The sequence below is a fragment of the Schistocerca americana genome, chromosome 6, assembly GCF_021461395.2.
Source record: "Schistocerca americana isolate TAMUIC-IGC-003095 chromosome 6, iqSchAmer2.1, whole genome shotgun sequence".
Lineage (NCBI taxonomy): Eukaryota > Metazoa > Arthropoda > Insecta > Orthoptera > Acrididae > Schistocerca > Schistocerca americana.
This window is the reverse complement of record NC_060124.1, coordinates 382288832-382316313: the sequence shown is the minus strand read 5'-3', so window position 1 is coordinate 382316313 and position 27482 is coordinate 382288832. Positions and strand designations below refer to the sequence as shown.

The following is a 27482-nucleotide window of genomic DNA, read 5'->3' as shown; positions in this document are numbered from 1 at the left end:
TTGGTTATCAGTATGCTTATCACACGTGGAACCAGAAGACCCGATTTTCGTGAGATGTCTGGAATTTTAGTAGTGTCCATGATCCGTTCAAACTTTTGGACACTACTAACAATTCAAAAAATTATTCGTATTCACTTTAAAAATGGTCGATTACATGCAAGTTCCAACATCAGTTTCCGATGACATAAATGACGGTAACAAAGAAAGTTAGAATACGGTACACCAAGAGGTCACAATGAGCCGTTGAACTAAAGGCTCGTGCCCTCATGGCTCCCGTTGTTGCATTACTACCGCCACGCAGTTGATCTCTGAGCAGTGTTACAAGTTTCCGATGACATAAATGACGGTAACAAAGAAAGTTAGAATACGGTACACCAAGAGGTCACAATGAGCCGTTGAACTAAAGGCTCGTGCCCTCATGGCTCCCGTTGTTGCATTACTACCGCCACGCAGCTGATCTCTGAGCAGTGTTACAAGTGACCCGCCCCCTCCCTTCATCCCCCTCACCCATTAACTGGCAGCGATTTCTTGTCTCGCGCTGTTATACCGTGTTGCCTTGTGCTTTAGTGCGTCAAAAGTATTTTTTTACCAGCTTAAAGCTGGTAACGAGACAACCATAAGAGAACTCTTGTATTACAGTTGCACTAGTGTACCAACATTGTTCATTACACACCTTTCATTCAAAATGCTTCGAGACTGATTTTATTCTTGCCGAATTAACGACCTCAGTACTATTACTACCACATAACTTTGAAGTAACAACTGAACACAACAGAGGTGCATTCGACCAGCAACATGGCACTTGTGAGTAACCAAGAGACGTGGTGCAGTGGTTAGCACATTGAACTCACGCGTGAGGGGCGACGGTTCGAATCCGCTTCTGGCCATCCCAGATTTAGGTCTTCAGTGATTTCCCTAAACCGCTACAGGCAAATGCCGGATTTCCTTCCCCGTCCTTTCGTAATCCGAGCTTGTGCTCCGACTCTAATGCTCAAGCTGTCGACCTGACGTTGAACACTAATCTTCTGTCCCTCACATCAAACAAATTCGCAGTTGCGAATAAGGACTACCATCTGCTGTAGAATGGAATGACGACAGTGAAAGTTTGTGCCGAACCGGGCAGATGCATGTATGTCCAAAGGATCTTTGCATCGTAATGAGAATAACATAGGCACTGCAATGTCGTATTTATCTGCTGATACCGGGCAAGCGAATTTCAAGTACGAGGTGCATTCAAGTTCTAAGGCATCCGATTTTTTTTTCTCCGGACCGGAAAGAGATAGAAACATGCGCATTGTTTTAAAATGAGGCCGCGTTCATTATCAATACGTCTCACAGATGGCAGCACCGTATGGCAGATGGAATTTTACTGCCAGCGGCGAGAATGAGAACTGTTTTAAATACTTAAAATGGCGACGTTTTCCTTACTTGAACAGCGTGCAATCATTAGTTTTCTGAATTTGCGTGGTGTGAAACCAATTGAAATTCATCGACAGTTGAAGGAGACATGTGGTGATGGAGTTATGGATGTGTCGAAAGTGCGTTCATGGGTGCAACAGTTTAATGAAGGCAGAACATCGTGTGACAACAAACCGAAACAACCTCGGGCTCGCACAAGCCGGTCTGACGACATGATCGAGAAAGTGGAGAGAATTGTTTTGGGGGATCGCTGAATGACTGTTGAACAGATCGCCTCCAGAGTTAGCATTTCTGTGGGTTCTGTGCACACAATCCTGCATGACGACCTGAAAATGCGAAAAGTGTCATCCAGGTGGGTGCCACGAATGCTGACAGACGACCACATGGCTGCCCGTGTGGCGTGTTGCCAAGCAATGTTGACATGCAACGACAGCATGAATGGGACTTTCTTTTCGTCGGTTGTGACAATGGATGAGACGTGGATGCCATTTTTCAATCCAGAAACAAAGCGCCAGTCAGCTCAATGGAAGCACACAGATTCACCGCCACCAGAAAAATTTCGGGTAACCGCCAGTGCTGAAAAAATGATGGTGTCCATGTTCTGGGACAGCGAGGGCGTAATCCTGAGCCATTGCGTTCCGAAGGGCACTACAGTAACAGGTGCATCCTACGAAAATGTTTTTAAGAACAAATTCCTTCCTGCACTGCAACAAAAACGTCCGGGAAGGGCTGCGCGTGTGCTGTTTCACCAAGACAACGCACCCGCACATCGAGCTAACGTTACGCAACAGTTTCTTCGTGATAACAACTTTGAAGTGATTCCTCATGCTGCCTACTCACCTGACCTGGCTCCTAGTGACTTTTGGCTTTTTCCAACAATGAAAGACACTCTCCGTGGCCGCACATTCACCAGCCGTGCTGCTATTGCCTCAGCGATTTTCCAGTGGTCAAAACAGACTCCTAAAGAAGCCTTCGTCGCTGCCATGGAATCATGGCGTCAGCGTTGTGAAAAATGTGTACGTCTGCAGGGCGATTACGTCGAGAAGTAACGCCAGTTTCATCGATTTTGGGTGAGTAGTTAACTAGAAAAAAAATCGGAGGCCTTAGAACTTGAATGCGCCTCGTACATCTGACATTGACAGGAATATCAATAATAGATGTACGAGTACAGGTCGTAGACGCATGGTTGACGACACATGGAAGTTTTGCGCTGGCCCTGAGCTGTGCACGGATAGGCAAATGTAAGGCGACCGCTCACGACAAGCGGAAAATCCGTGTTCGAGTGTCGATCCGGCACAAATTTTCACTGTCGTCATTCCATTGTACAGCTGATGGTAGTCCTTATTCGCATTTGCGAATTCATTTGATGTGTTTCGTAACGGCTGTGGTCACTGCAGTGCCTGTTCCTTTGGACATGCGTGCGTGTCCCAAGGATCTTTGCATCGTAATCAGAATAACACAGGCACTGAAATATCGTACTTCCGTACTTCAGTTGTGAGCAGGTAGTGTTCAACAGTGGACGTGAGACTTTAGAGTGTCAGTGTTGTTGTTTCAGAAATCGAACTGGAGCAACGAACTGAACATCTCTGAAACAAGTGTTCAAGACATTCTCCACAAAATTTCTGAATTCGCTTGTTGCGAGTTCTTCTACATCAGCTGTATTAGTTATAGATCTACTACCCAACAGTGACATGTTTGCCGGACCGGAATTCGAACTCTGTTTCCTGCTTATCGCAAGCGGTCGCCTCAACAACTTCGACTAACCATCCACGTTCCACGGATCGACACAAACTTCTACACAACGCACTGTCTTTATCATTTCATCTTAGTACATTAATTCATCAGCTAATGCTTGCAATATTACATAGATTCACGCAACTGGAAAATGAGACCAATGTCGAGATCATCGTGTGTCCGCCTAGGCTAGTGGTACCTATATGCATGTCTGAAAGAACGTACACCATTGGCGATCCATAGCTGTACGAAATATTTCGAACTTCATTCGCTGGCTGCGAACTGCTTGACATCAGCTGTATTAAATATAGATCTACTACCCAGTAGTGGCGTATGAAAATCTCTGTTTACCACGAAACGACAAAGTGCAGAATGGATCTCTGATGGTGTGCCAAGACCGAAGAAGTCGCTAGTTTATGTACCAAAGAAGGACTTTTATGAGTGATTCACGTGGTTATATGAACCTTTTGTGTTTTGTACTCAAGTGAGGGGAGGCTGTGTAAAATAGTCGAAGCATTAAAACCATCATCTTAACGTTTATCTATATTTTTTATATCCAGTCTCGAAAATTTCCAGACTGACGGGAGTATATTATAAAGAAATACTTAGCGACTAAAATTTACTCAGTTTTTTACATCCCTCAATTTTTTTCAACCATCATTCCCTAAGTTCCGATTAGCTGCAAATTGGATCTCGTGATACTACATAAAAGCTACAAAATTTGTCTCAAGTATTATAAATCACTTGAAAAAATACTGTTTCCAAGTGAATGGCTCAAGGAACAACCTTCAGGAATCTAGTTGCAACATTTACGATAGGAAAAATAAAAAAATAACAAAATTACAATTCCGTCAGTTTAGGCGTTTGCTCCACTTTATACTGTTTACCTGAATATGTTTAGTCGCTGAATAAGAAATGAGTTACTTCTTTCCTTCCTTTAATGCCACCTCTCTCTACTGGTTTGAGGCTGTACTTCACCTTTCGCTACCTTGTACTAAACTTCCCCTGTGTTATAGACATCAATGCTGCGTTCACTTGGCCCCGAAGTTAATCTGTGTATAAAATGACTTATCGTAATAACATGAATATTCATATATGTGTTTGGAGAGAGAGACAGAGATTGAATTTCGATTAAGATTTTTACTTTAAGTCGTAACTGGTACCTGAATTTTGGTTGCTGCCTCCCTGAATGGTCAGCTTCTGCACCTGTTAGTGACGTATTATAATTTGGAGGAAGTTATTGTTCCTTAAGGTTTAAAATACGACTCTGTTAGATACTTGGCCGTATTGCGGATGGCTTTGAGCCCTAGTTTCCGTAGCTTTTCATACCTAAGGGACCACTGTTGTAAGTAAATAAGATCAAACAGCAATCTGCTTTTTGTGAGAAAAGTAGATTGCTTGGCGCACAAACTTTCTTCAGACTACACGTCCTGCTGCATCAAAATTACTCAGTGGAGTTCAGCACCATACTATTGTACAAAAACATAATCCAGTTACTGCAATTAAGAAATTATGAGAGGTTGTTACGTTTCGAATGAAAACTATAGAGAATGTATTTCCTTTCCTGTATTTTAGTGAACTTTGTACACTTACAGTTCTGTCGATTGATAGCCGGCGACGACAATAAAGTTCAACTCCTTTTCCAAAAAGCAAGATATTTCTATTCTTCACTTCCAGAAAATTTGTATACACAAATCTTTGGCAACTATTACACATACTTTACTCGGTTTTATCACTGAAATAGCAATTTTCATTAAATGTAACAATACGTTCTGAGCGACGGCCTAGCAACGTGTCCTCTTTCCACAAGATACAGATTAACAGTCCTCTTTTTTTAATAAGGCAATTGACTTTTTTTTTTTTTTTTTTTTTTTTTTTTTTTTACTCAAAGATTCACAACACTATTGTTGCGGGGATTGCGAGCTAAAGAGTTTGTTGCTGTCCAGCTGCGCTTCACTTCACTTCAACTACTTTTCGAATCAAATTTACATTTACGGTATTTAGATACATTACTGAGCTTCTCAGAATAAAATGAGGCACAAATTAGTCTAAAAGAAGGGCAGTGAGACTCACATAACATTACATGTGGTGGTTGGAACTGGGTCACAGAGCTGCAACCGTAGTTTCGCCATATCCCACACATTTTCGACTGGCGACAGGTCTGATGATTTGGCGGGCAAAGGCAAATGGCAGACATCCTGTGAAACCAAGACGGCACGTGTTCGTGGTGCAGCGACATGTGGTCGTGTATTGTGTTGCTGAAAAATGGTATCTGGGGTGTTGTACAGAAAGAGTATGGCTACGGGCTTCAGGATGTCATTCGTGTGGGCACATTGGTCACAGTGCCCTGGACACGCACCAGCTGTGATATGTGATTGTGTTCAAGAGCAACCCTAACCATAACATCTTGAGCTGGTGCTGTATGTCTTTTGCTAATGCAGTCACTGTGATGCCACTCCCTCTGTCTGCAGCGAACCGCAATGTGTCCATCATTTTCAAATAAACAGAGACTGGATTCGTCCGAAAACACTGATGCCATTCCTGTCCCCAGTGAAGTCGTTCCGTACACCATTGCCGTCTAGCATGTTTCTGGCAGAAGTGGACGATGCGCATGTAAGCCATGCCGCGATAAACGACAACGTACTGTAACCCCTGATTGTGTACAATGTTTTAAATTGTTCTACTGTTTTGCCATAGCCGAGGAGGATGCAGATCTGTGCTGCAGTGCCATTCGGATCAGGTGTCGATCTTCTCGAGTGGTGGTCTGGATGGTGCGACCTGACTCGTCTCATCGCGTTCTATGTCCTTCCGTGAACAACTCCGCACGCATCCATTGCATTGCGTAAACACTTCGTTCAACACGAACAGCAGTTTCCCGGATGGATGAATCACGTTCTCTCATGCCCATAATGCACCCTGCTTCAGACTCACTGATTTGGCGGGACGATTCGCGCATAGGTCTGCGAGGCAACCTGCACATCTGCTCACGTCATAGCGATCCATTTACCTTCGGTTTATAGGTACTGCGAGAGCCGCAGGCGCATTTTATCAGTAGATGATGTTGCGCCGCGATATCAATTTTGACCTTAATCCAGCGGGTCGACATGGTACAAATACTAATCATTTCTGCAGAACATACTGATGTACATGATCTGGGAACAGGAACGTCCTATCATTAGTCGTTCAAGGCGTTCTGTTTTTCTACTGAACATGAGTGTACTACGGTTTATCTATGTTGGTATACACGGTTGAGTCACATTAATGTGACCACCGTGTAACTCTTACAGGCGGCAGGCGGCAGCATTAGCAGTGGCAAGTACATCTACATCTACATTTATACTCTGCAAGCCACCCAACGGTGTGTGGCGGAGGTCACTTTACGTTGTAACCTCCCCACAAAAAAATAAAATAAATATTATTGGTTAATGATTCTAGTTTTTGTGTAACCTCAGAACAAAATTGGTTCCCATTTATAACCTCCCTACAGAAATTCATTCACATTGAACCTCCACACAAAATTTGTTTCCCATTTAATGTACCCACAAAATTCTTTTCTCGTCTAATGTAAGCTCGAAACAGAAAAATTCCTAAACCTCGTAATAAAAAATAAATTCGGTAACCTGGTAAATTTTGGACGACAGCAGTGCTGCGTCATGGCCCTGTAAGATCATTCTGAATAAAAAAGGCAAATTCTTACCTCAATAAAGTCGACCAATATATCTGCTCTTACAATAAATTTTTCCGGCACAGCTCTGTGCAATGCTGGCCGATAGATTGGTCATTTATGAAAGAAAGCAACAGATTTTATTTATTTTATTTTTTTTTGCAACAATCGGAATGATCATGGATTGGAGAAATTAGTACTTTAAATTGAAATGAATGCTTGTTGGAAATTACTTTATATGACAAAGATTATTATTAGGACATTTTTAAAAGATTTACATGGGAGTTCAGATAACATTACTAGATATGCGCGAGGCTGCTTTTTACCTTATACAATAATACTCAGGCTCCGGCATCGCTGCACCGCGACCGACCAGCCAACACGATACACCATACCAGACCAGAGCAGACTCCAGACCAGCCTAGCAACAACTTACTGCTACAGCTACACAGTTCCTACTCAGTCAACACCGCTCTCTGGTCAGCGATTCTCTTATACCTTGCATATCGCAGGCAGCGCATGAGCAATACGTCGAAATTACATCTGCTCGGACCTCTCACATAACATATCAAGCAATGACAAAATGTATACGCAATGAGTACAAATCATATTAACAAATGACATAAAGTGCACAGCCGGCCGAAGTGGCCGCGCGGTTCTGGCGCTGCAGTCTGGAACCGCGAGACCGCTGCGGTCGCGGGTTCGAGTCCTGCCTCGGGCATGGATGTGTGTGATGTCCTTGGGTTAGTTAGGTTTAACTAGTTCTAAGTTCTAGGGGACTAATGACCTCAGCAGTTGAGTCCCATAGTGCTCAGAGCCATTTGAACCATAAAGTGCACACGCACTGTATATATTTTTACCATTTTACAAGAACTGGGGTACGCAATGAGTACAAAACATATTAACAAATGACATAAAGTGCACACGTACTGTATATATTTTTTACCATTTTACAAGAACTAGGATAGGAAAGGGAAGGATTGCATCATGGTTGTAGCACAGTAGGTTGCACGTAGCTGCACTGAAAGTCCATATCTCTCTACAGAAGCACAACACCAAGTGAGACAATCTGAAGTTCTCTTCCCTGAAGTATTAATCAGTGTAGCCAAAAACACTGAAATGTCGTATTAATATTCAATGTTATCATGTGGTAGTACATTAGGTACACCAAACAGTGGGACCATAATAACATCTCCATTGTCCAAGGTGGTGGACAGCATGATGTGTCAACACCACACTCCTGCATAATTGATACTTTTTCACCAACGTAGAATTAGTGCAAAATCCAAATATAGTGCTTCCTGATCATGAGGATGGACAGGACAAACGGATATTGCAGTAATTTCTGGTAATTAGGTCAGAAGGTGAAGGACATTAAGTCTTATGCAAGTCATAATTGAGAATTACACTAGTCTATCAACCGATTTGGGTAATTGGTGGCACTCATTGCCTAGTTACTAAACATTTCTGTACTATGTATGAAGTATTACAGAATATTATTCGTAAGTCATCTGATTACAGTGAACATTGGCACTCATTGGCCAGTTACAAACCATTTTTATGCATTATTCAAAAGTGATCATTCAAAGCAAGAGTTAATTAATGGCATACCATTTACATAATTCATCCAGTTATAGTAATCATTGGCATTCATTGGCCAGTTACTAAACATGTATCAAGTATTGAATATTACAAAACACTGTTCATAATTCATCTGATTGTGGTAATTATTGGCACTCATTGGCCAGTTATAAACCATTTCTTATGCATTATTCAGAAGTCATCATTCAAAACAGGAGCTAATGAGTGTAGCGTCAAGCTACTGGTATTCATATATGATATCATGTAAGTGACATAAGACAAATTTAAAATACAGGAAACAGTGGCATTCACTGGCCAGTTACTAAACATGGAGCAAGTATTGAATATTACAAAACACTATTCATAACTCATCTGATTGCGGTAATTATTGGCACTCATTGGCCATTTACAAAGTATTTATATAGTTTTATAAAACATTATTCAGTATTATTCAGAAGTCATCATTCAAAATGAGAGTTAATTATTGGCATAGCATTTATAGAGTATAACAAAAATATTATTTACAGAAATTATTGGCATAGCATTTATACATTGTTACAAAACATCATTCAGTATTACTCAGAACTCTCTTAAATGGTAGCATTATTTGGGACTGGTAATACATTTTTTTGTGCTAGCAATGGATTGTGTTGGGATCGATAATTACTTGCTGGGGCATGAAAATATTTGCTTTTGACTTATTGCTGCAAATAAGGATTAGTAACGTCATTCGTCATGAGTCAGCTGTAGCAAGGTTACGAAACAAGTGTATATGTGATCACATTCATGAATGACACACACAAATGGGTAAAAAAATGCGAGTACTAGAACAGGTTTAATGACTCACTGCTTATAGCACATTAATCTCATGAATAGCTTCTCCTAGAAGAAATACAAAATGGATTATTAAGCTGAAAGAAGAAACGCATATTATGCTGAAAAGTAGTGAACTTTGAATTAACAGGTAATGAAACGTGTATTCAATATGTATGTACTCTAGCTGTCCTTTCCAAAACATTCAGTCATTATACCATGCGATATAAGACATAATGTCAAAACGAACTGCAACAAATACTTAAATAACTACATAGCATCTCTTAACTAATAGTAAATATATAAACTTCATCATTATTCTCATCCTCAAAGAAAAACTTCATTATTCATAGTACCATAACTTCATTACTGTCATCACCTGCAAAGAAAAAATTCATTATTCATATTAGCATATTCTTCATATAACTATTCATCACCATTCATTATCATCTGCAAAAAAGACACTTCATTATTCATATTACCATTTACTTCATACAACTATTCATAGTATAGAGTTTCTTATTTCTAGCATATTTCATCACTAAAACTAAGATGTGTAGTTCTGTCTGACAGCCTGCATCAATCGCCTCGTATTCTGAAAGAAAATAATTAGTTAAGACTGCTATCATACGATGTGTATAGTATATTCTGGTTAATGCTTGTTAATTCTGATCCATTTACTCTTCATGACTTGGTATTACATCTTCTTTCGTTCATTCCGAAGGTGAAATTCCCATTTCATAGTAATCCACTGTGGTTTGTTTAATTTATTTCTTTTACACGTTATTGCTTGCTGAAAATGATGAATAAGGATTAATGTCTTGCATTTAAATCATATACCCATTAAATAAAAACTGGTTTCTAGTGATATAATTAAGCATACAGCATAGCATGACAGACAACGTATTATGTCAAAAACATAGACAGTGTTCAGTTGCAAAAACGTACACAGAGTATCACAATGTAGTAGCAAAAAAATGTAAAATAGTCACGATGTTGAGATATCATAAGGCAAAATGTCAAAGTCAACTGGTGTTTGTTATATCTTAAAGATTTCGTAGTGCATACAAACAAAACAGGAAAACAATCATACATAAACGAAAAATGGAAAATGTGCACGGTCTGATATATAACGACAAGAAAAGCGACCTGCTAACCTTACCTTGCCGGGCACTTGCCAAGAAAAAATACGATCATTATCAGCAAGTACTCACATAAATATAATTGCTCAAGTGGTCTTAAAATATGTAAGTTTATCTGCAAAAATGTGCATGGTCTGATGTGTAACGACAAGAAAAGCGACCTGCTAACCTTACCTTGCTGGGCACTTTCCAAGAAAAAATATGGTAATCATCAGTAAGTAGTCACATAAATATAATTGCATCATTGGTCATATAAAAATCAGAAAATGGCATTACAGTGTGATAAATCATAAAGTATGTTCATTCAATAAAGGGTTTAGTATTGGAGACATGGTGATTGCCTTTACTTTTACTGGTTCTCAGAGTTTCGACGTGTACTACATTGGGGTGAGGAATGCTGCGAATTCGATATGGACCTGCGAATAGAAGCTCAAATTTACTACATCTACTCTTTCCTCTGTTGGATAAATAGTGTGTACGTAATAATATCTTCTGTCCAATGTGAAAGTCACGGCGTGTACATACCTGTTTTTGCTGTCTTCTCCGGCGCTCTGCGGCACGTTTGATGTTGTTCAGCGCAATGTCAATTATTTCATGGTGTCGTAGTCGACGAGATGTAGGAAAGGATGCTAATTCTTTAATTTTGTTAGGTGATTCAACATTTTTCAGTATAACAGTCGGAGATAACATAGTAGATTCATTTGGTATGGAGTTAATTCCATCCTGGAATGACACTATGTATGTGTCCCAAGCAATATGCTTTTTATGACAGTATATTCTACATAGTTTACCAATTTCTTTCATTAGACGTTCACAAGGGTTCGAAGAAGCGTGATACTTGGATATATAAATCGGAGAAATGTTTCTTGTTCGTAACATACGTGTCCATACAGCAGATCGAAACTGTGATCCATTGTCGGAAATTACTTTCAGTACATGCCGTACATGGAATAAAAAATGTTTTACAAATGCATTCGAAACAGATTTAGCAGTAGCTTTGCGTAACGGACTGAAGGTAACAAATTTCGAAGTGAGTTCAACAGCGACAAAGATGTAACAAAAACCTCTATTAGATCTGGGAATCGGACCAAAAATGTCTACAGCGGCCATGTGTCTCAATTTAACAGGTACAATGGGATGTAACGGAGGAATATGTGAAGTCGTATCTGACTTAGTTTTCTGGCAGATTTTACATGACGCTAAAACTCGTCGAATACGTTTCTCCATATTGGCAAAATAACAGTTCTGTCTCAGTATAAGAAAACATTTTCTGGCTCCATAATGTGCGTAACTTAAATGAGTATACCAAATTAATTTGTTAACAAGCTCGTCAGGAATACAAGTAACCAATTGTTGCTGTCAGGGTGAGAGCGGCGAAACAGAATATTGCGTACAGTGTAATGGTTTCTAATGGTAACATTATTCCTATCTTGCCAAAGGTGTTTAATTTCTTTCCATACGTTGTCTTTACTCTGCTCCTGTGCTATGCCTCGTAATGACGACGAAATGAAATTTTCAAATGCAACTTGTTGAATATACATGACGCTGAAATTTGCTTTGCAGAAGTTGGTTGCGATGTCTTGCTGATTGTTGCTGAGAGAACGGGATAGTGCGTCTGCTACAATATTCTGTGTACCGGGAATGTGAACAATTGTAAAATTAAATTCCTGTAAATAAAGTTTCCATCTGCTTAACCTGTCGTGTGTAAATTTTGCGGAAAGTAAAAACTGTATAGCTCTATGATCTGTGTAAACGGTCGTATGTCTTCCATAAAGAAAATGCCTAAATCTCGTAAATGCCCATACAACACATAATGTTTCAAGTTTTGTAACAGAATAATTACGTTCAGCATGTGACAGAATTCGACTCGCAAACGCGATGTTTTTAATTACTGTACAACCATCTTCTTCAATTTCCTGAAAAATGTGTACGCCTAAAGCAGTGTTAGAACTGTCGGTAGCAATGGAAAAATTTCTAGTAAGATCTGGATGTGATAAATGTGGTGCATTCAACAAAGCTTGTTTCAGATTGACAAATTCAGAATGTGCTTGGCTATCCCAGGACCAAATAGTGTTTTTATCCGTCAATTGACATAATCTAGAGGTGTCTAAAGCAGAGTAATGAATAAATTTACGAAAAAAGTTAATTAAACCCAAAAAACTGCGTAGTTGTTTCTTCGTCGCAGGAGCAGTAATGTCACGTAAAGCTTGAAGTTTTCCCGGGTCAGGCGCAATGCCTTCTGCTGAAATTACATGTCCAAGAAATTTTATAGAAGTTTTGCCAAAGTGCGATTTACTGAGATTAACTGTGAGTCCTTGTGCACGAAAAGTTCGTAACTGTTGTTCAAGAATCAGATTGTGTTCAGACCAGTTAGCTTCTGCAATAAGAATGTCGTCTACGTACGTTGTGATTCTGTCTTTTAATTCTGTCGGAAGTATAGTATTCAAACCGCGAATAAATGCTGATGAAGAAGTAGTTAAACCGAACGGTAATTTACAAAATTGATAACAGTAACCAAAACAGAGAAAAGCTGTGTACTTTCTGCAGTTCGGATGGAGCTGAATTTGCCAAAATCCCGATTTCAAATCTAACGTGGAATAAATAGCAGCACCATGAAATTTCTGTAGAAGTTCTTCTAGTGTTTGAGGGCGATCTGTTTCATTAATAATAATGTCATTGATGTGGCGCGAATCAAGTACGAGGCGAAGTGATCCATCCTTTTTCTTAATATGGAGCGGGTTTATGTACGGACTAATTGCCGGTTCAATAATTCCTTGGTCAAGCATAGCTTGCAATTCTTTCTTAACTTGTTCTCTGTGAATGTACGGAATGGGATAATGTTTGGCTTTAAATGTGTCGTGCTGTTTTAACTTTAAATTCATACACAAAACCGGACATTGTACCAGGGACGTTGTCAAAAACTGGAGCTTGCTGTAAAAGAATTTTGCGTAGTTGAGTACGTTCGTCGTCTGTATTTGCACTGCTCTGTTTAACTTTATCAGAAATCATTTGCATAACGTCATAGTCGGCTTCGTCTGGTGTGTTGTAGTTGTGAACATACGTATCTGTGAACAATGTGGAATGACAGTCTATGTTACGTGATGCAGAAATGACCTCTGTACTATTAATTGTTTGTTCTTCCGCAGATAAAGAGTGCTGAAATTCTAAAGCCAGTTGTACATTTTCATCCTTTTAACATTAAATAGGAGTTTTGAAAGTCAATAATTGCGTCGTGTTGTGCCAGAAAATTCGTACATAAAATAACGTCTGTTGTCAATAAGGGAACAATCCAAAAATTTCAGTGAAACGTATGACCTGCAGTACAAAACGATAAGTGTCTGTCATTTTACATCTACTCCTTTACCAGATACTGCTCCTTTTACTTTAGTTTTGCCTAATGGTAACATAGGATAGGTATTCTTTTTGTTACATTCGTTGAAAGTTTCCTCATTTATAACTGACACAGGTGATCCAGAATCGATTCCTGCTGAAAATTTTGATGATCCAACCTTTACTTCAATGACAGGGTGTGAAATGGTTTTTTGAATAACTGGTCTTTCCTGCAAAAGAATGTCTCGGATGTCGTCAAAAGTAATAACATTTTCGTGAACAAGATTCTGTTTGTCAAAAGTATTGCTTGCGTTGCTGGAAGATGCAACCTGTACTGTATCTAGTCAAATTCTATCTGACGTGCTATTATTTGCGGGACGATGCTGTGGCATTTCGACTATTTGTACTGTTCTGTTATTTCGTCCTGACGTATTACGTTCGGGATGATATCTACTGTCTGGTTCATTCATGATAATTTGTTGTTGCGGATGATTCTGCTGCTGGTAAGACCGACTGTTATTAAACGTATGCTGAAAATTGTGCTCATTACTTTTACGTCTGTCAGTCATTTCTATACGGTGCATTGCGATATGAGTTGAAATGGTGTGTTTTCTGTACGTACTGATTTCCTTGTTGCTGTGCGTTACTATTTGGTGTGGACAACTCTATACGTGTAGGCGGCGAAACATTAAAGCTTGGTTGACCTTACAGACTGCATTGTTGGTTAGGTATGCTAACCGGTTGGTTTTGTTGCTGTTGTTGGGAAAAAAACTCTATTGTTATCAAAATGCGTCTGCGATAGCTGAAAATTTTGTACATATTGATGATTAAAATTTTGTCTATTATTAAAATTACGCTGGTATTGCTTGTCATTTCGGAAGTGTCTAATGATAACTGTCACTTTCAGGTAAAACTCGTCATATCAGGCTTTCTTTATACATCCTTAATCCTAGATAGATCGATAGTTGAAGAGCTGTTTTGATAGATATAAAGGATAGTAGAAGAGAAGGCAGCAGTGCAGAAAACTAAAGATGAAATAGCACTACTACAGCTCGGGGCCCTGTGCACGCTACGGCACATATTCATCGAAGTGTAATCCCCTGATGTCAATTACGCGCTGCAAATAAATTTTAGTTTCTGCGTTACAGGCAATTGCGGTGAAAATTCAAAAGTAAATTGTCGTATCCAGTCCAATTTTAGTTTCTGCGTTACAGGCCAAGCTGATAAAAATACAAAAGCAAATTGTCGTATCCAGTCCAAATGATGTATTTGTGTTCTGTCACTTTTAAATACCTTAGATATTTTTACGGATAAAAATTGCTTATAATCAACGTTATCGTCTCTGAATGTGTGAACAGGTTCAGGATTGCATGATAATCTGTTTGTCTGTGACTGTTCGGAGTCTAAGTCACGTACTCTCTGTAAATTACTTAAGTTATACTGGCTGTGTGGGTGTGACAAATGTTCGGAACGTGGCGTATGCTGTGACGTGTTAGTGACTGAAACAATTTTCATTTCTGTCACTTTAAAACATTCGTCAATTTGGCTGTTCTGTTGTTCAAATTTCTTATCGACTTCCGCATCCAGAGTGCGTGAAACTTCTGCTGACATTAATTTAAACTCCGTCGCGTAACTGTGTTGCGTTTTCAGAACATTGTTTAGCGACTACACTACTTTCATCTCTAAGTGATTCTGTTGTGGCTGCATGTGTATTACTTAATTCTTGTGCAACAGATCTAATTTCTTCACTACTATTACTAGCACAAGCCTTAATTTCCTCACATAATTATTCTTTAGTATCATGGCGTTGCATGGTAACGGCTGTAATCTGTTCACTAAGTTGTTTGTTCTGCTCATTAAGATTGTCGTGTCTTTTATTCGTCTGTTTGAAACTTTCATTAAATTGTTTGATCGACCTGTCATATTTTTCATTGAGTTGTTTGCACGATTCATTAAGTTGTTTGTAATTGTTGTCTAGTTTTTCACTGAGTTGTTTGAAATAGTTGTCATGTTTTTCATTGAGTTGAAGTAATAATGCCATAACTTGATCCCAGCCAAAATTAGCTGCTCTATTCTCCGTACCATGTGATGGTGTATCTGCATGTGTCACGTTTTGTGTAAACATTTGGTTATTCTGTGATTCTTGAAAAGGTTTGCCAATCGGACGTGCACTGTTGGTCACTACACCGGAATCAAATAAATCTGACATATTTTGTGTGTATTGTTCACCTTCGTTAGAAACAATTATCTGTTCGCTACGTAAATTTTGCAAATTAGGCGTGACAAGCTGGACAGCGTTCATTGTAACGGAACGTGCCGCATCATCAATTGTCGTTGAATTAACAGAGGACATTATTGAATTTGTTTGCTCATCATTAGCATTAAAATCATTACTAGTGATCGGCAGGCACTGATTGTCTGTAATTAGACGATTATCACTATTACACTGTGTGTCGCAATTATTATCGGTCAAATTATTTGAGTCAGCTATTTCACTCATTGCACATCGCGATGTACTGTTAAGGGTTTTTTGCGGCATTTTTCACAAATCAAAATAAAGCAGAAAAATGAAACAAAGACAAAGTGAAATGGAACAAACAATTATAACAAAGAGCAATAAATTGCCGATGATCTGTGAAAGAAAGATTGACAAATTAGTAAATGCGTTGCGCCAGATGCAAACTCTATTTAAGTAAATAAGAGCAGATATATGACTACTTCTCAGAGATTCACAAAGAAATACGATCCGGGCAGGGTCGCCAAGTGTAACCTCCCCACAAAAAAATAAAATAAATATTATTGGTTAATGATTCTAGTTTTTGTGTAACCTCAGAACAAAATTGGTTCACATTTATAACCTCCCTACAGAAATTCATTCACATTTAACCTCCACACAAAATTTGTTTCCCATTTAATGTACCCACAAAATTCTTTTCTCATCTAATGTAAGGTCGAAACAGAAAAATTCCTAAACCTCGTAATAAAAAATAAATTCAGTAACCTGGTAAATTTTGGACGACAGCAGTGCTGCGTCATGGCCCCATAAGATCATTCTGAATAAAAGAGGCAAATTCTTACCTCAATAAAGTCGACCAATATATCTGCTCTTACAATAAATTTTTCCGGCACAGCTCTGTGCAATGCTGGCCGATAGATTGGTCATTTATGAAAGAAAGCAACTGATTTTTTTTTCTTTGCAACAATCGGAATGATCATGGATTGGAGAAATTAGTAAATTCTTTAAATTGAAATGAATGTTTGTTAGAAATTACTTTATATGACAAAGATTATTATTAGGACATTTTTAAAAGATTTACATGGGAGTTCAGATAACATTACTAGATATGCGCAAGGCTGCTTTTTACCTTATACAATAATACTCAGGCTCCGGCATCGCTGTACCGCGACCGACCAGCCAACACAATACACCATACCAGACCAGAGCAGACTCCAGACCAGACTAGCAACAACTTACTGCTACAGCTACACAGTTCCTACTCAGTCAACACTGCTGTCTGGTCAGCGATTCTCTTATACCTTGTATATCGCAGGCAGCGCATGAGCAATACATCGAATTTACATCTGCTCGGACCTCTTACAACGTGCCACTGTCATTACCTCCCTTTCCTGTTCCAGTCGCGTATGGTTCGCCGGAAGAACGACTGCCAGAAAGGCTCCGTGCGCGCTCGAATCTCTCTAATTTTACATTCGTTACCTCCTCGGGAGGCATAAGTAAGGGAAGCAATATATTCGGTACCTCATCCAGAAACACACTCTCTCGAAATCTGGACAGCAAGCTACACCGCGATGCAGAGCGCCTCTCTTGCAGAATCTGCCACTTGAGTTTGCTAAACATCTCCGTAACGCTATCACGCTTACCAAATAACCCTGTGACGAAGTGTGCCGCTCTTCTTTGGATCTTCTCTATGTCCTCTGTCAACCAGACCTGTTACGGATCCCACACTGATGAGCAATACTCAAGTATAGGTCGAACGACTGTTTTGTAAGCCACCTGCTTTGTTGATGGACTACATCTTCTAAGGACTCTCCCAATGAATCTCAACCTGGCACCCGCCTTATCAACAATTAATTTTATATGATCATTCCACTTCAAATCGTTCTGTATGCATACTCCCAGATATTTTACAGAAGTAACTGCTACCAGTGTTTGTTCCGCTATCATATAATCATGCAATAAAGGATCCTTCTTTCTATGTATTCGCAATACATGTGCAAGCATGTGAAGCAAGTTGGGGAGACGAGAAAAACAATGAAGTTTTTGTAAAAACATTTTTTTGTTTATTTATAGACGCAATCACATGTTTATGACAAGGTCATAAGCAATCACATGTTTATGACACGATCATAACAGGTTTCGGCCGTACAATGACCATCTTCAGATTCTAAAGGTGGCATACACTGCGTTGACAACGCATGAGCCTGTGTTCAGTGTATGCCGCCTTTAGAATCTGAAGACGGTCATTGTACGGCCGAAACCTGTTATGATCGTGTCATAAACATTTGATTGCGTCTATAAAAATTAAAAAATTACAAAATAATCACTCACGCACTCCATAGACAAAATGACGTTTTTTTTCCAAAATGAAGTTTTTGTCGTAATGCGGAAATAAAGCGATTTATATGGCGTCCAAAAGGACATGGTCACTGGCTTCCAGGCCAAGGGTGTAAGTATTTCCGAAACGGTAAAGTTTGTAAGCTGATCGCGTACCGCTGCTGTTAAAGTATCCGAGCATGGCAAAATAGCCGGGCGCCGAGGCAACTGTGGTTCATCGTTGGTCACAGATAACAGGGGCGAACGATGGCTGCGGACATATGTAGGGACGAATAGCTGTGAAACTTTTGAGCGCCGAGATGAACCAGAGAGCTACCAACAGTATTTACTCAAACGTTTGTCTGTATTAAAACATCCACGATCACACAAAGCCAGAAAGAACTTGAAATGTTATGTGCTATGGCTGATGTCTGTGAGGGTATTTGTTTTGGTATAACCGTGCTGCCTCTCGACCGTTCCCATCTGCTCGGCCGTACACGAACACCATCTCGGCTTGTTGCCGCCATGAATACCGGACCAATCTGCTTCCTGTACTCTGCGTCAATCACACAGCATGCAACGCATGCAACACGGTATGTGGTCAAAGGAACTTTCATTCGTCGGCATCATCTACTGTGGCAACCATGCATTTCTAGACACACGTTCATAGGACCTTTTTACTCCATTTCCAGTCAGGAATCGGACCCTGCAGTTTGTCGCAGTTATTCCAAAAATGGTTCAAATGGCTGTAAGCATTACGGGACCTTACATTTGAGGTCATCACTCCCCTAGACTTAGAACTACTTAAACCTAACTAACCTGCGGACATCACACACATCCATGCCCGAGGCAGGATTCGAAACTGCGACCGTAGCAGCAGCGCAGTTCCAGACTGAAGCGCCTAGAACCGCTCGGCCACAGCGGCCGGCTCGGTGTTATTGATGATCATACTATATACAGGTATAGCGTGTTTCTTTGAACTTGGAGCAACTAAATGTCTCGAAAAATACGCATTGTACGAAAAAAAATGTTGCAGATGAAAAACTGGCCACCCTCTAACTACCCCTAACCCCCCACCCCAATGGAGGGTTCAAAAACTTTTAGCCACACGGTCTGAAGCGTCTTGTCATCACTGTCCGTGGGGCTCTCCTCCCCCGCCCCCCCACCCCCCCCCCCCCCCCCCAACCTGGAGGTTCCGAGTCCACCCTCGGGCATTGGTGTGTGTGTTGCCCATAACTTAATTGAAGTTAGATTAATTAGTGTGCATGCATAGGGACCGACGACCTCAGCAGTTTAGTTCCATAAGACCTTAACACAAATTTACAAAAACTTTTATTTTCATATGTGGTAATCTCGCAGGCCACTTTACTGGACCACTCCACCGATCACTCAAACCATGATTTAATGTTTCCTTGGCCATTGCTTGACAGCTATCATATTGAAACCGCCTACACGTACTTCCTTCCGATGTAGAGCTGCAATTGTAGTTCGGCGAATGCTCAGAAGTTGCTTTGAGTCAAAGGGGAGAAGACCACACGCTTATGAGTTCTCTGTTTGGTGTTTCTGCTGTATAGTATATGTTTAGAACGGCGTGGTTGATTGAAACTTCCGCCGGTATAGAGAACAGATCTGTTCCGGAATACGAAATGCAACTAAACCCATCGACCGATCTGCGAGTTTCACGGAGAAAATGCGATAAGTGATCCAATAGTGAGGAGATGGGTCCGACAACTGAGCGAAGGACGAGATGAAATCCACGCTGACGATAGCAGTGAATGTACAGCTTTGCTTAATGCGGAACTGGTTCGTGCAATTAAAGAACTCGTAAAGGAAATTCGTAAGTTTGCAATATCCGATATTCCTTAGAACTCTCCGCAAATTCCAAGATCACATTTTCGAGAAACTGGTTCCGAAAAACTGAATTTTCGAAAACTGTGCGCTTGTAAGATGCCAAAACGTCTAAAAAAAAGTGTCTGAGCAGTGTGCTTGACTGACTTTTGATATGTTACAGTAAAGGTGGTAATCATTTTCTAAGCAATATAGTGACGAGAGATGAGACTTTGGTGACTTATGAAACCCATCAATAGAAACGTCAATGGAACAGAGGCTCACTTCCTCAACAGTGAAGACAAAACTCAAGCAAATTTTGATACTTCTAAAAGTCATGTGCGCAGTCTTTTGAGGTGGACCCGGTCTTATATTAATACATTTATTCATAGCACACGAAGCAGTTGAGCCGGCCGCGGTGGCTGATCGGTTCTAGGATCTCAGTCCGGAACGGCGCGACTGCTACGGTCGCAGGTTCGAATCCTGCCTCGGACGTGGATGTGTGTGAGATCCTTCGGTTAGTTAGGTTTAAGTAGTTCTAAGTTCTAGGGGACTGATGACCACAGATGTCCTATAGTGCTCAGAGCCATTTGAAGGAAACAGTTAAAGCTACTAACTGCTAATAAGATGTTTTGCAAATATGCGCCTGCAAAGTCGCATTTGTCACAGTCCGTGAAGGAGACACTAATAAGTGTTGTACACTATCTTGGAGAAATTACATTCATGAGATGAATTCCCTGTTGCCAATATGGACAACCAGTAGCTGTATAATGGAATGATGACAATGAAAATTTGTGCCTTACCGTGATTCCAATCCAGATTTCTCGCTTATCGTGAGCGGTCACCTTTGCATCGGGCTATCGGAGCATGGCTCACGGCATGATCCAAACTTCCGTATGTTGTCAACCTGCACTCTTACGTTCATTATGCATACGCCTCAACAAAAGTTTGGAATATCATAGAGTTTACTACAATGACTTCCTGTTCTACACCCTTTGAAGTTTGTACAATACCTTACTAACAAAAAAACTTAATTCTTGTGAAAACAATAACGATTTTGATTAATTACGAGAAGTCGTCACCAGCAAAGCTCTCTCCTCAGCGTACATCTCGTAAACAAAACAGTGAAAATCTTTGTCTGCCACCATACTGCGCTTGCGTCATCATCATCATTTAAGACTGATTATGCCTTTCAGCGTTCAGTCTGGAGCATAGTCCCCCTTATAAAATTCCTCCATGATCCCCTATTCAGTGCTAACATTGGTGCCTCTTCTGATGTTAAGCTTATTACTTCAAAATCGTTCTTAACCGAATCCAGGTACCTTCTCCTTGGTCTACCCCGACTCCTCCTGCCCTCTACCGCTGAGCCCATGAGTCTCTTGGGTAACCTTGCTTCTCCCATGCGTGTAACATGACCCAACCTTCTAAGCCTGCTCGCCCTGACTGCTACATCTATAGAGTTCATTCCCAGTTTTTCTTTGATTTCCTCATTGTGACATCCTCCTGCCATTGTTCCCATCTATTAGTACCTGCAATCATCCTAGCTACTTTCATATCCGTAACCTCAACCTTACTGATAAGGTAACCTGAATCCACCCAGCTTTCGCTCCCATACAACAAAGTGGGTCGAAAGATTGAACGGTGCACAGATAACTTAGTCTTGGTACTGACTTCCTTCTTGCAGAAGAGAGTAGATCGCAGCTGAGCGCTCACTGCATTAGCTTTGCTACACCTCGCTTCCAGTTCTTTCACTATGTTGCCATCCTGTGAGAATATGCATCCTAAGTACTTGAAACCGTCCACCTGTTCTAACTTTGTTCCTCCTATTTGGCACTCAATCCGTTTATATCACTTTCCCACTGACATTACTTTCGTTTTGGAGATGCTAATCCGCATACCATAGTCCTTACATTTCTTTTCTAGCTCTGAAATATTAGTTTGCAAACTTTCAATCGAATCTGCCATCACAACTAAGTCATCCGCATATGCGAGACTGCTTATTTTGTGTTCACATATCTTAATCTCACCCAGCCAGTTTATTGTTTTCAACATATGATCCATAAATAATATGAACAAGGGTGGAGACAGGTTGCAGCCTTGTCTTACCCCTGAAACTACTCTGAACCATGAACTCAATTTACCGTCAACTCTAACTGCTGCCTGACTATCTATGTAAAGACCTTTAATTGCTTGCAAAAGTTTGCCTCCTATTCCATAATCTCGTTGAACAGACAATAACTTCCTCCTAGGAACCTGGTCATATGCCTTTTCTAGATCTATAAAGCATAGATACAATTCCCAGTTCCACTCATAACACTTCTCCATATTTGCCGTAAGCTAAAGTTCTGGTCCTGACAATCTCTAAGAGGTCTAAACCTACACTGATTTTCATCCAATTGGTCCTCAACTAATATTCGCACATTCCTTTCAACAATACCTGAGAAGGTTTTACCCACAACGCTGATTAAAGAGATACCTCTGCGCTTGCATTCGACGAATAATTTGCGCAGGTTTAACACCCATCGCAAACGGAAAGCGAATCACTGCCCTCATTTCCTCCTTGGTGCAGATCGACAATGGAGCTGCCACGTTCTGCTGTCTGCTATAACGTGGGAATGAGGGTGACATGTGCAAAACTGTCGCAGACAACAATTCTTAGGCTCTGTGTTACCAAACCCTACGGCGAAAAATTGCAAAAGTCCCTTAAAGTTTTGATTCTCTTCCCCCCCCCCCCCCCCCCCCCCGATTCCGCCCCCCTTCCCCGCCGCCGACGTTAATTGAAGATGGGTGAAAGCCCTAAATGCGTATTGGCTTGAATAAAAGCATATACACAACTGGCCATTCAAATTGCTACACCAAGAAGAAATGCAGATGATAAACGCGTATTCATTGGACAAATATGTTATACTAGAACTGACATGTGATTACATTTTCACGCAGTTTGGGTGCATAGATCCTGAGAAATCAGTACCCAAGGCAACTTCCTCTGGCCGTAATAACGGCCTTGACACGCCTGGGCATTGAGTCAAACAGAGCTTGAATGGCATGTAGGTACAGCTGCCCATGGAGCTTCAACACGATACCACAGTTCATCGAGAGTAGTGACTGGCGTATTGTGACGAGCCAGTTGCTGGGCCACCATTGACCAGACGTTTTCAATTGGTGAGAGATCTGGAGAATGGGCTGGCCAGGGCAGCAGTCGAACATTTTCTGTATCCAGAAATGCCCGTACAGGACCTGCCACTAGCGGTAGTGCATTATCCTGCTGAAATGTAGGGTTTCGCAGGGCTCGAATGAAGGGTAGAGCCACAGGTCGAAACACATCTGAAATGTAGCGTCAACTGTTCAAAGTGCCGTCAGTGCGAACAAGAGGTGACCCACACGTGTAACCGATGGCACCCCATACCATCACGCCGGGTGGTACGCCGGTATGGTGATGACGAATACACGCTTCCAATGTGCGTTCACCGCGATGTCTCCAAACACGGAGGCGACCATCATGATGCTGTAAACAGAACCTGGATTCATCCGAAAAAATGTTTTCCCATTCGTGCACCCAGGTTCGTCGTTGAGTACACCATCGCAGGCGCTCCTGTCTGTGATGCAGCGTCAAGGGTAACCGCAGCTACGGTCTCCGAGCTGATAGTCCGTGCTGCTGCAAACGTCGTCGAACTGTTCGTGCAGATGGTTGTTGTCTTGCAAACGTCCCCATCTGTTGACTCAGGGATCGAGACGTGGCTGCACGATCCGTTACAGCCATGCGGATAAGATGCCTGTCATCTCGACTGCTAGTGATACGAGGCCGTTGGGATCCAGCACGGCGTTCCATATTACCCTCCTGAACCCACCGATTCCATATTCTGCTAACAGTCATTTGATATCGACCAACGCGAGCAGCTATGTCGCGATACGATAAACCGCAATCGCGATAGGCTACAATCCGACCTTTATCATAGTCGGAAACGTGATGGTACGCATTTCTCCTTTTTACACGAGGCATGACAACAACGTTTCACCAGGCAACGCTGGTCAACTGCTGTTTGTGTATGAGAAATCGGTTGGAAACTTTTCTCATGTCAGCACGATGTAGGTGTCGCCACCGGCGCCAACCTTGTGTGAATGCTCTGAAAAGTTAATAATTTGCATATCACAGCATCTTCTTCCTGTCGGTTAAATTACGAGTCTGTAGCACGTGATCTTCGTGGTGTAGCAATTTTAATGGCCAGTATTGTATTAATGCCGACTTTATGTGTGTGCAGACGGCGTTGCGTACGACCTCGTAACGTGATGGGCCGACGAGCTGTGTTACCGCCACCCTGAACTCGGAGGACCCTTTACTGTGGCGACCGACACGACAGAGAGAGGTGAGCCGCACGTAGCGGCGGCTGCAGCCTGGCCTGTTGACGCGGGGATCAGCTGGGTGGCTCCCCGGCTGCCCGTGGAAGGGGCAAGCGTGGAGGGGCGCGAGGGAGCGGCGCCCGCCTTATTTACCAGCCGGCTGTGTCAGTCGCCCGCCAGCCACCGCGTCAACACCATGGCACAACTCGCAGCCGGCAGCGAGAGCGAGAGCGAGCGCGAACTGGCGCCCCGGCGCCCCACCATGGCCACGCTCAACACGCTGGCCATCAAGGCGCCCGTCGACGTCGACTTCCGCGACATCACTTACGTCGCCGGTGAGTACCACACAATAAGCAGCTCACGTAATACTGGGTGCAGGGAGCTGGTTAAGACCCAATGTTGGTAGCAGTGAGATTTCCTGGGAAAATGGAAAAAGAGGGAAGGTTGGGCTCAGCATCCCTTGGACATCGAGGTCATTGGAGACGGAGCACGACCGCGGATAGTGCCAAGTGTGGTGAAAGAAATTGGCAGTGCCTTTTCAAAGGAACCATCCCAGCATTTGCCTGGAGCGATATAGGGAAATAATGGAAAACCTAAATCTGGATGGCCGGAAGTGGCTTTGACAGTTTACCGCGGCGTCGATTTTGGGTCGCACATGTTACGTTGGTTAGCGTTTCACAGCATAATCAGCTGTAACTGTTGAACCACTGTCAATGAAATCAGTCGAAAGGACGCCTTTTTCGTCCCAAACAACGGCAGCCATAGTGTTTTGATTCGAGAATGGACATTGGTTAAACTTTTTTGTTTTGGGTGAACTTGAATGGCCACACTGCATTGACTGATATTTCGACTCTGCGTTGGTGTATGATATCCACGTCTCGTCGCCCCTGACAGTGTCTGAAAGCAAACCATCTCCATCTTGTTTTTGGGTTGGGTTGCTTGGGGGCGGAGACCAGACACCGAGGTCATCGGTCTCATCGGATTAGGGAAGGATGGGGAAGCAAGTGGCCGTGCCCTTTCAAAGGAACCATCCCGGCATTTGCCTGAAGTGATTTAGGGAAATCACGGAAAACCTAAACCAGGATGGCCAGACGCGGGATTGAACCGTCGTCCTCCCGAATGTCCATCTTGTCTATAGCGCTACAAAAACTGTCGTACACTACACATTCTTTGTTCTTTCTGTCGATCAGTTAACATTTGTGGAATCCAGTTCGCACACAGTTTCTGATATCCAAACTATTCAGTGACAATCCTGTAAATCGAGGTTCGAGCGACATTTTGAAATTCATTAGCGAGACCGCAGTCGTCGATCGCCCGATCGTTTTGAAGTTTTTGTTTCACCTGGTCATCGATGTCGTCGGTCCGAATACCGAGCCTGCCACTCCGTTGTTCATCGCGTATATTTGTGCCGCCATTTTGGAATTCTCGGCATCTTTTTCAAATTTTTTGTCGCTCATTATTTCAGGTCCATACACTAGGTATTAATCACGATGGATTTCAGCAGGTGACGATCCTTTTGCCTGCAAAAATCTAATCGCACGCCACACTTCACAACTGGCGGGATCTACGATTGACTCGGCCATTACGATCTGCTCTCACGTACTGCCAACCGACTAGTGAATCAAACCAACACTGCAGTAGCCACCCAAAGCGTTGGGAGAAAACCCTGTAAGCATGTAACTTCATTCCAGCCTACCATCATTTACATATTGGCCACCGGACTTTAGTTCTCAAAGTCTCGTACAAAGGGTAACTAAAATTGGTTGAAAGATATATATGTTCAACATGCTAAATAAAAAAGCAGTAGTGTCACATCCCAACGAGGAACTTTACTTGTAGCACATGGTAGGATCATATAGAGCAACTATGGATCACGTTTAAAACAATAGTGGATCAAGTGCTGGATCGACGTGCATGCAGTAGAATATTCCATAATGGAGGGGAACCTCTATGGTATGCAGTCACTGTAAAGAAAGTTCTAAAGAAACAGAGATAACTGTATAATAGGTGTAAAACAAAGCGCAGGGCTATAGATAGAGATATGCTGAATGAAACGTGTTTGGCTGCCAAGAGAGTAATGCGTGATGCGTTCAGTGACTACCGTAGCAGAATTTTGCCAAATGGTCTTTCACGTAACCCATAGAAATTCAGGTGTATCTAAAGGGTGTTTGTGGCACCGCAGTTCGATTTCAGTCACTCGCGAATGAGTCAGTAAGTGAAACTGAAGGCAGTAAAACAAAATGTGAAATGCTTAACTCTGTACTCAAATGTTACTTTACAAAGGAAAACCCAGGGGAGTCGCCGAATTTAATCCTCATACCACTTTGAGATTAGTGAAGTAAGTGGTAGTGTCAAAGGCGTCGAGAAACAGCTGAAATCATTGAAACTGAACAAAGCTCCAGAACGATGAAATTCGTATCAGATTCATGACTGAATCTGCGGCTGAAATGGTTCAAATGGCTCTGAGCACTATGGAACTTAACATCTGAGGTCATCAGCCCCCTAGAACTTAGAGCTACTTACTACTAACTAAAAGTTACTCTACATTTTTAATTTCCGAAAAAAATTAATTGTTTTTAATGAATTGTTTTACCAGATTTCGTTAATGTTTGAAAGGTATCAGTCCATCAACACGTCATTAAAACGAATATTGTGAGTACAAGTCAACGCAATTAACGAAATCTACGTTTATTACATTTTTTCATCTGGTCATAAAGTACGTCCAGCTTGGTATTACACGTAACTGAAATACACTGATATTTCAAAGAGTGCACTAAACGATATTTTCCGGTTCTGTACCCTATTTACATATCAGTACTTATTTAAAAAAAATTTTGTTAATATAAGTCAACAACAATTAACGAAATTTGTTATTTTAGTTTTTTTTTTAGGGTGAGCATAAAGTCGTCTCCAACGCACCCCCACCTGGCAATAAACGCTATCGAAAATGCGTTGGTGTTTCAGATCGATAATAAGCAAGCTTTAGTTTCATATCTTGTTGCGATCGAGACTATGGAAGATTTTTGACAAGTTCTTGTGTGCCCCAGAGAAGTGCGCTGGGACCCTTACTGTTCATGTTGTA

General features: G+C 41.5%; 1 protein-coding gene across 1 annotated transcript in view; it reads left to right on the top strand.

Annotated features, from left to right (window-relative positions):
- LOC124619470 (ATP-binding cassette subfamily G member 4-like) overlaps positions 1-27482 on the top strand; it is a 390958-nt gene that overhangs the window by 95559 nt on the left and 267917 nt on the right. Inside the window, exon 2 of the mRNA XM_047145871.1 lies at positions 24322-24735. Coding sequence (XP_047001827.1) covers positions 24597-24735 — 139 coding nt within the window. The 5' untranslated portion in view covers positions 24322-24596. The remainder of the gene's footprint in view (positions 1-24321; positions 24736-27482) is intronic.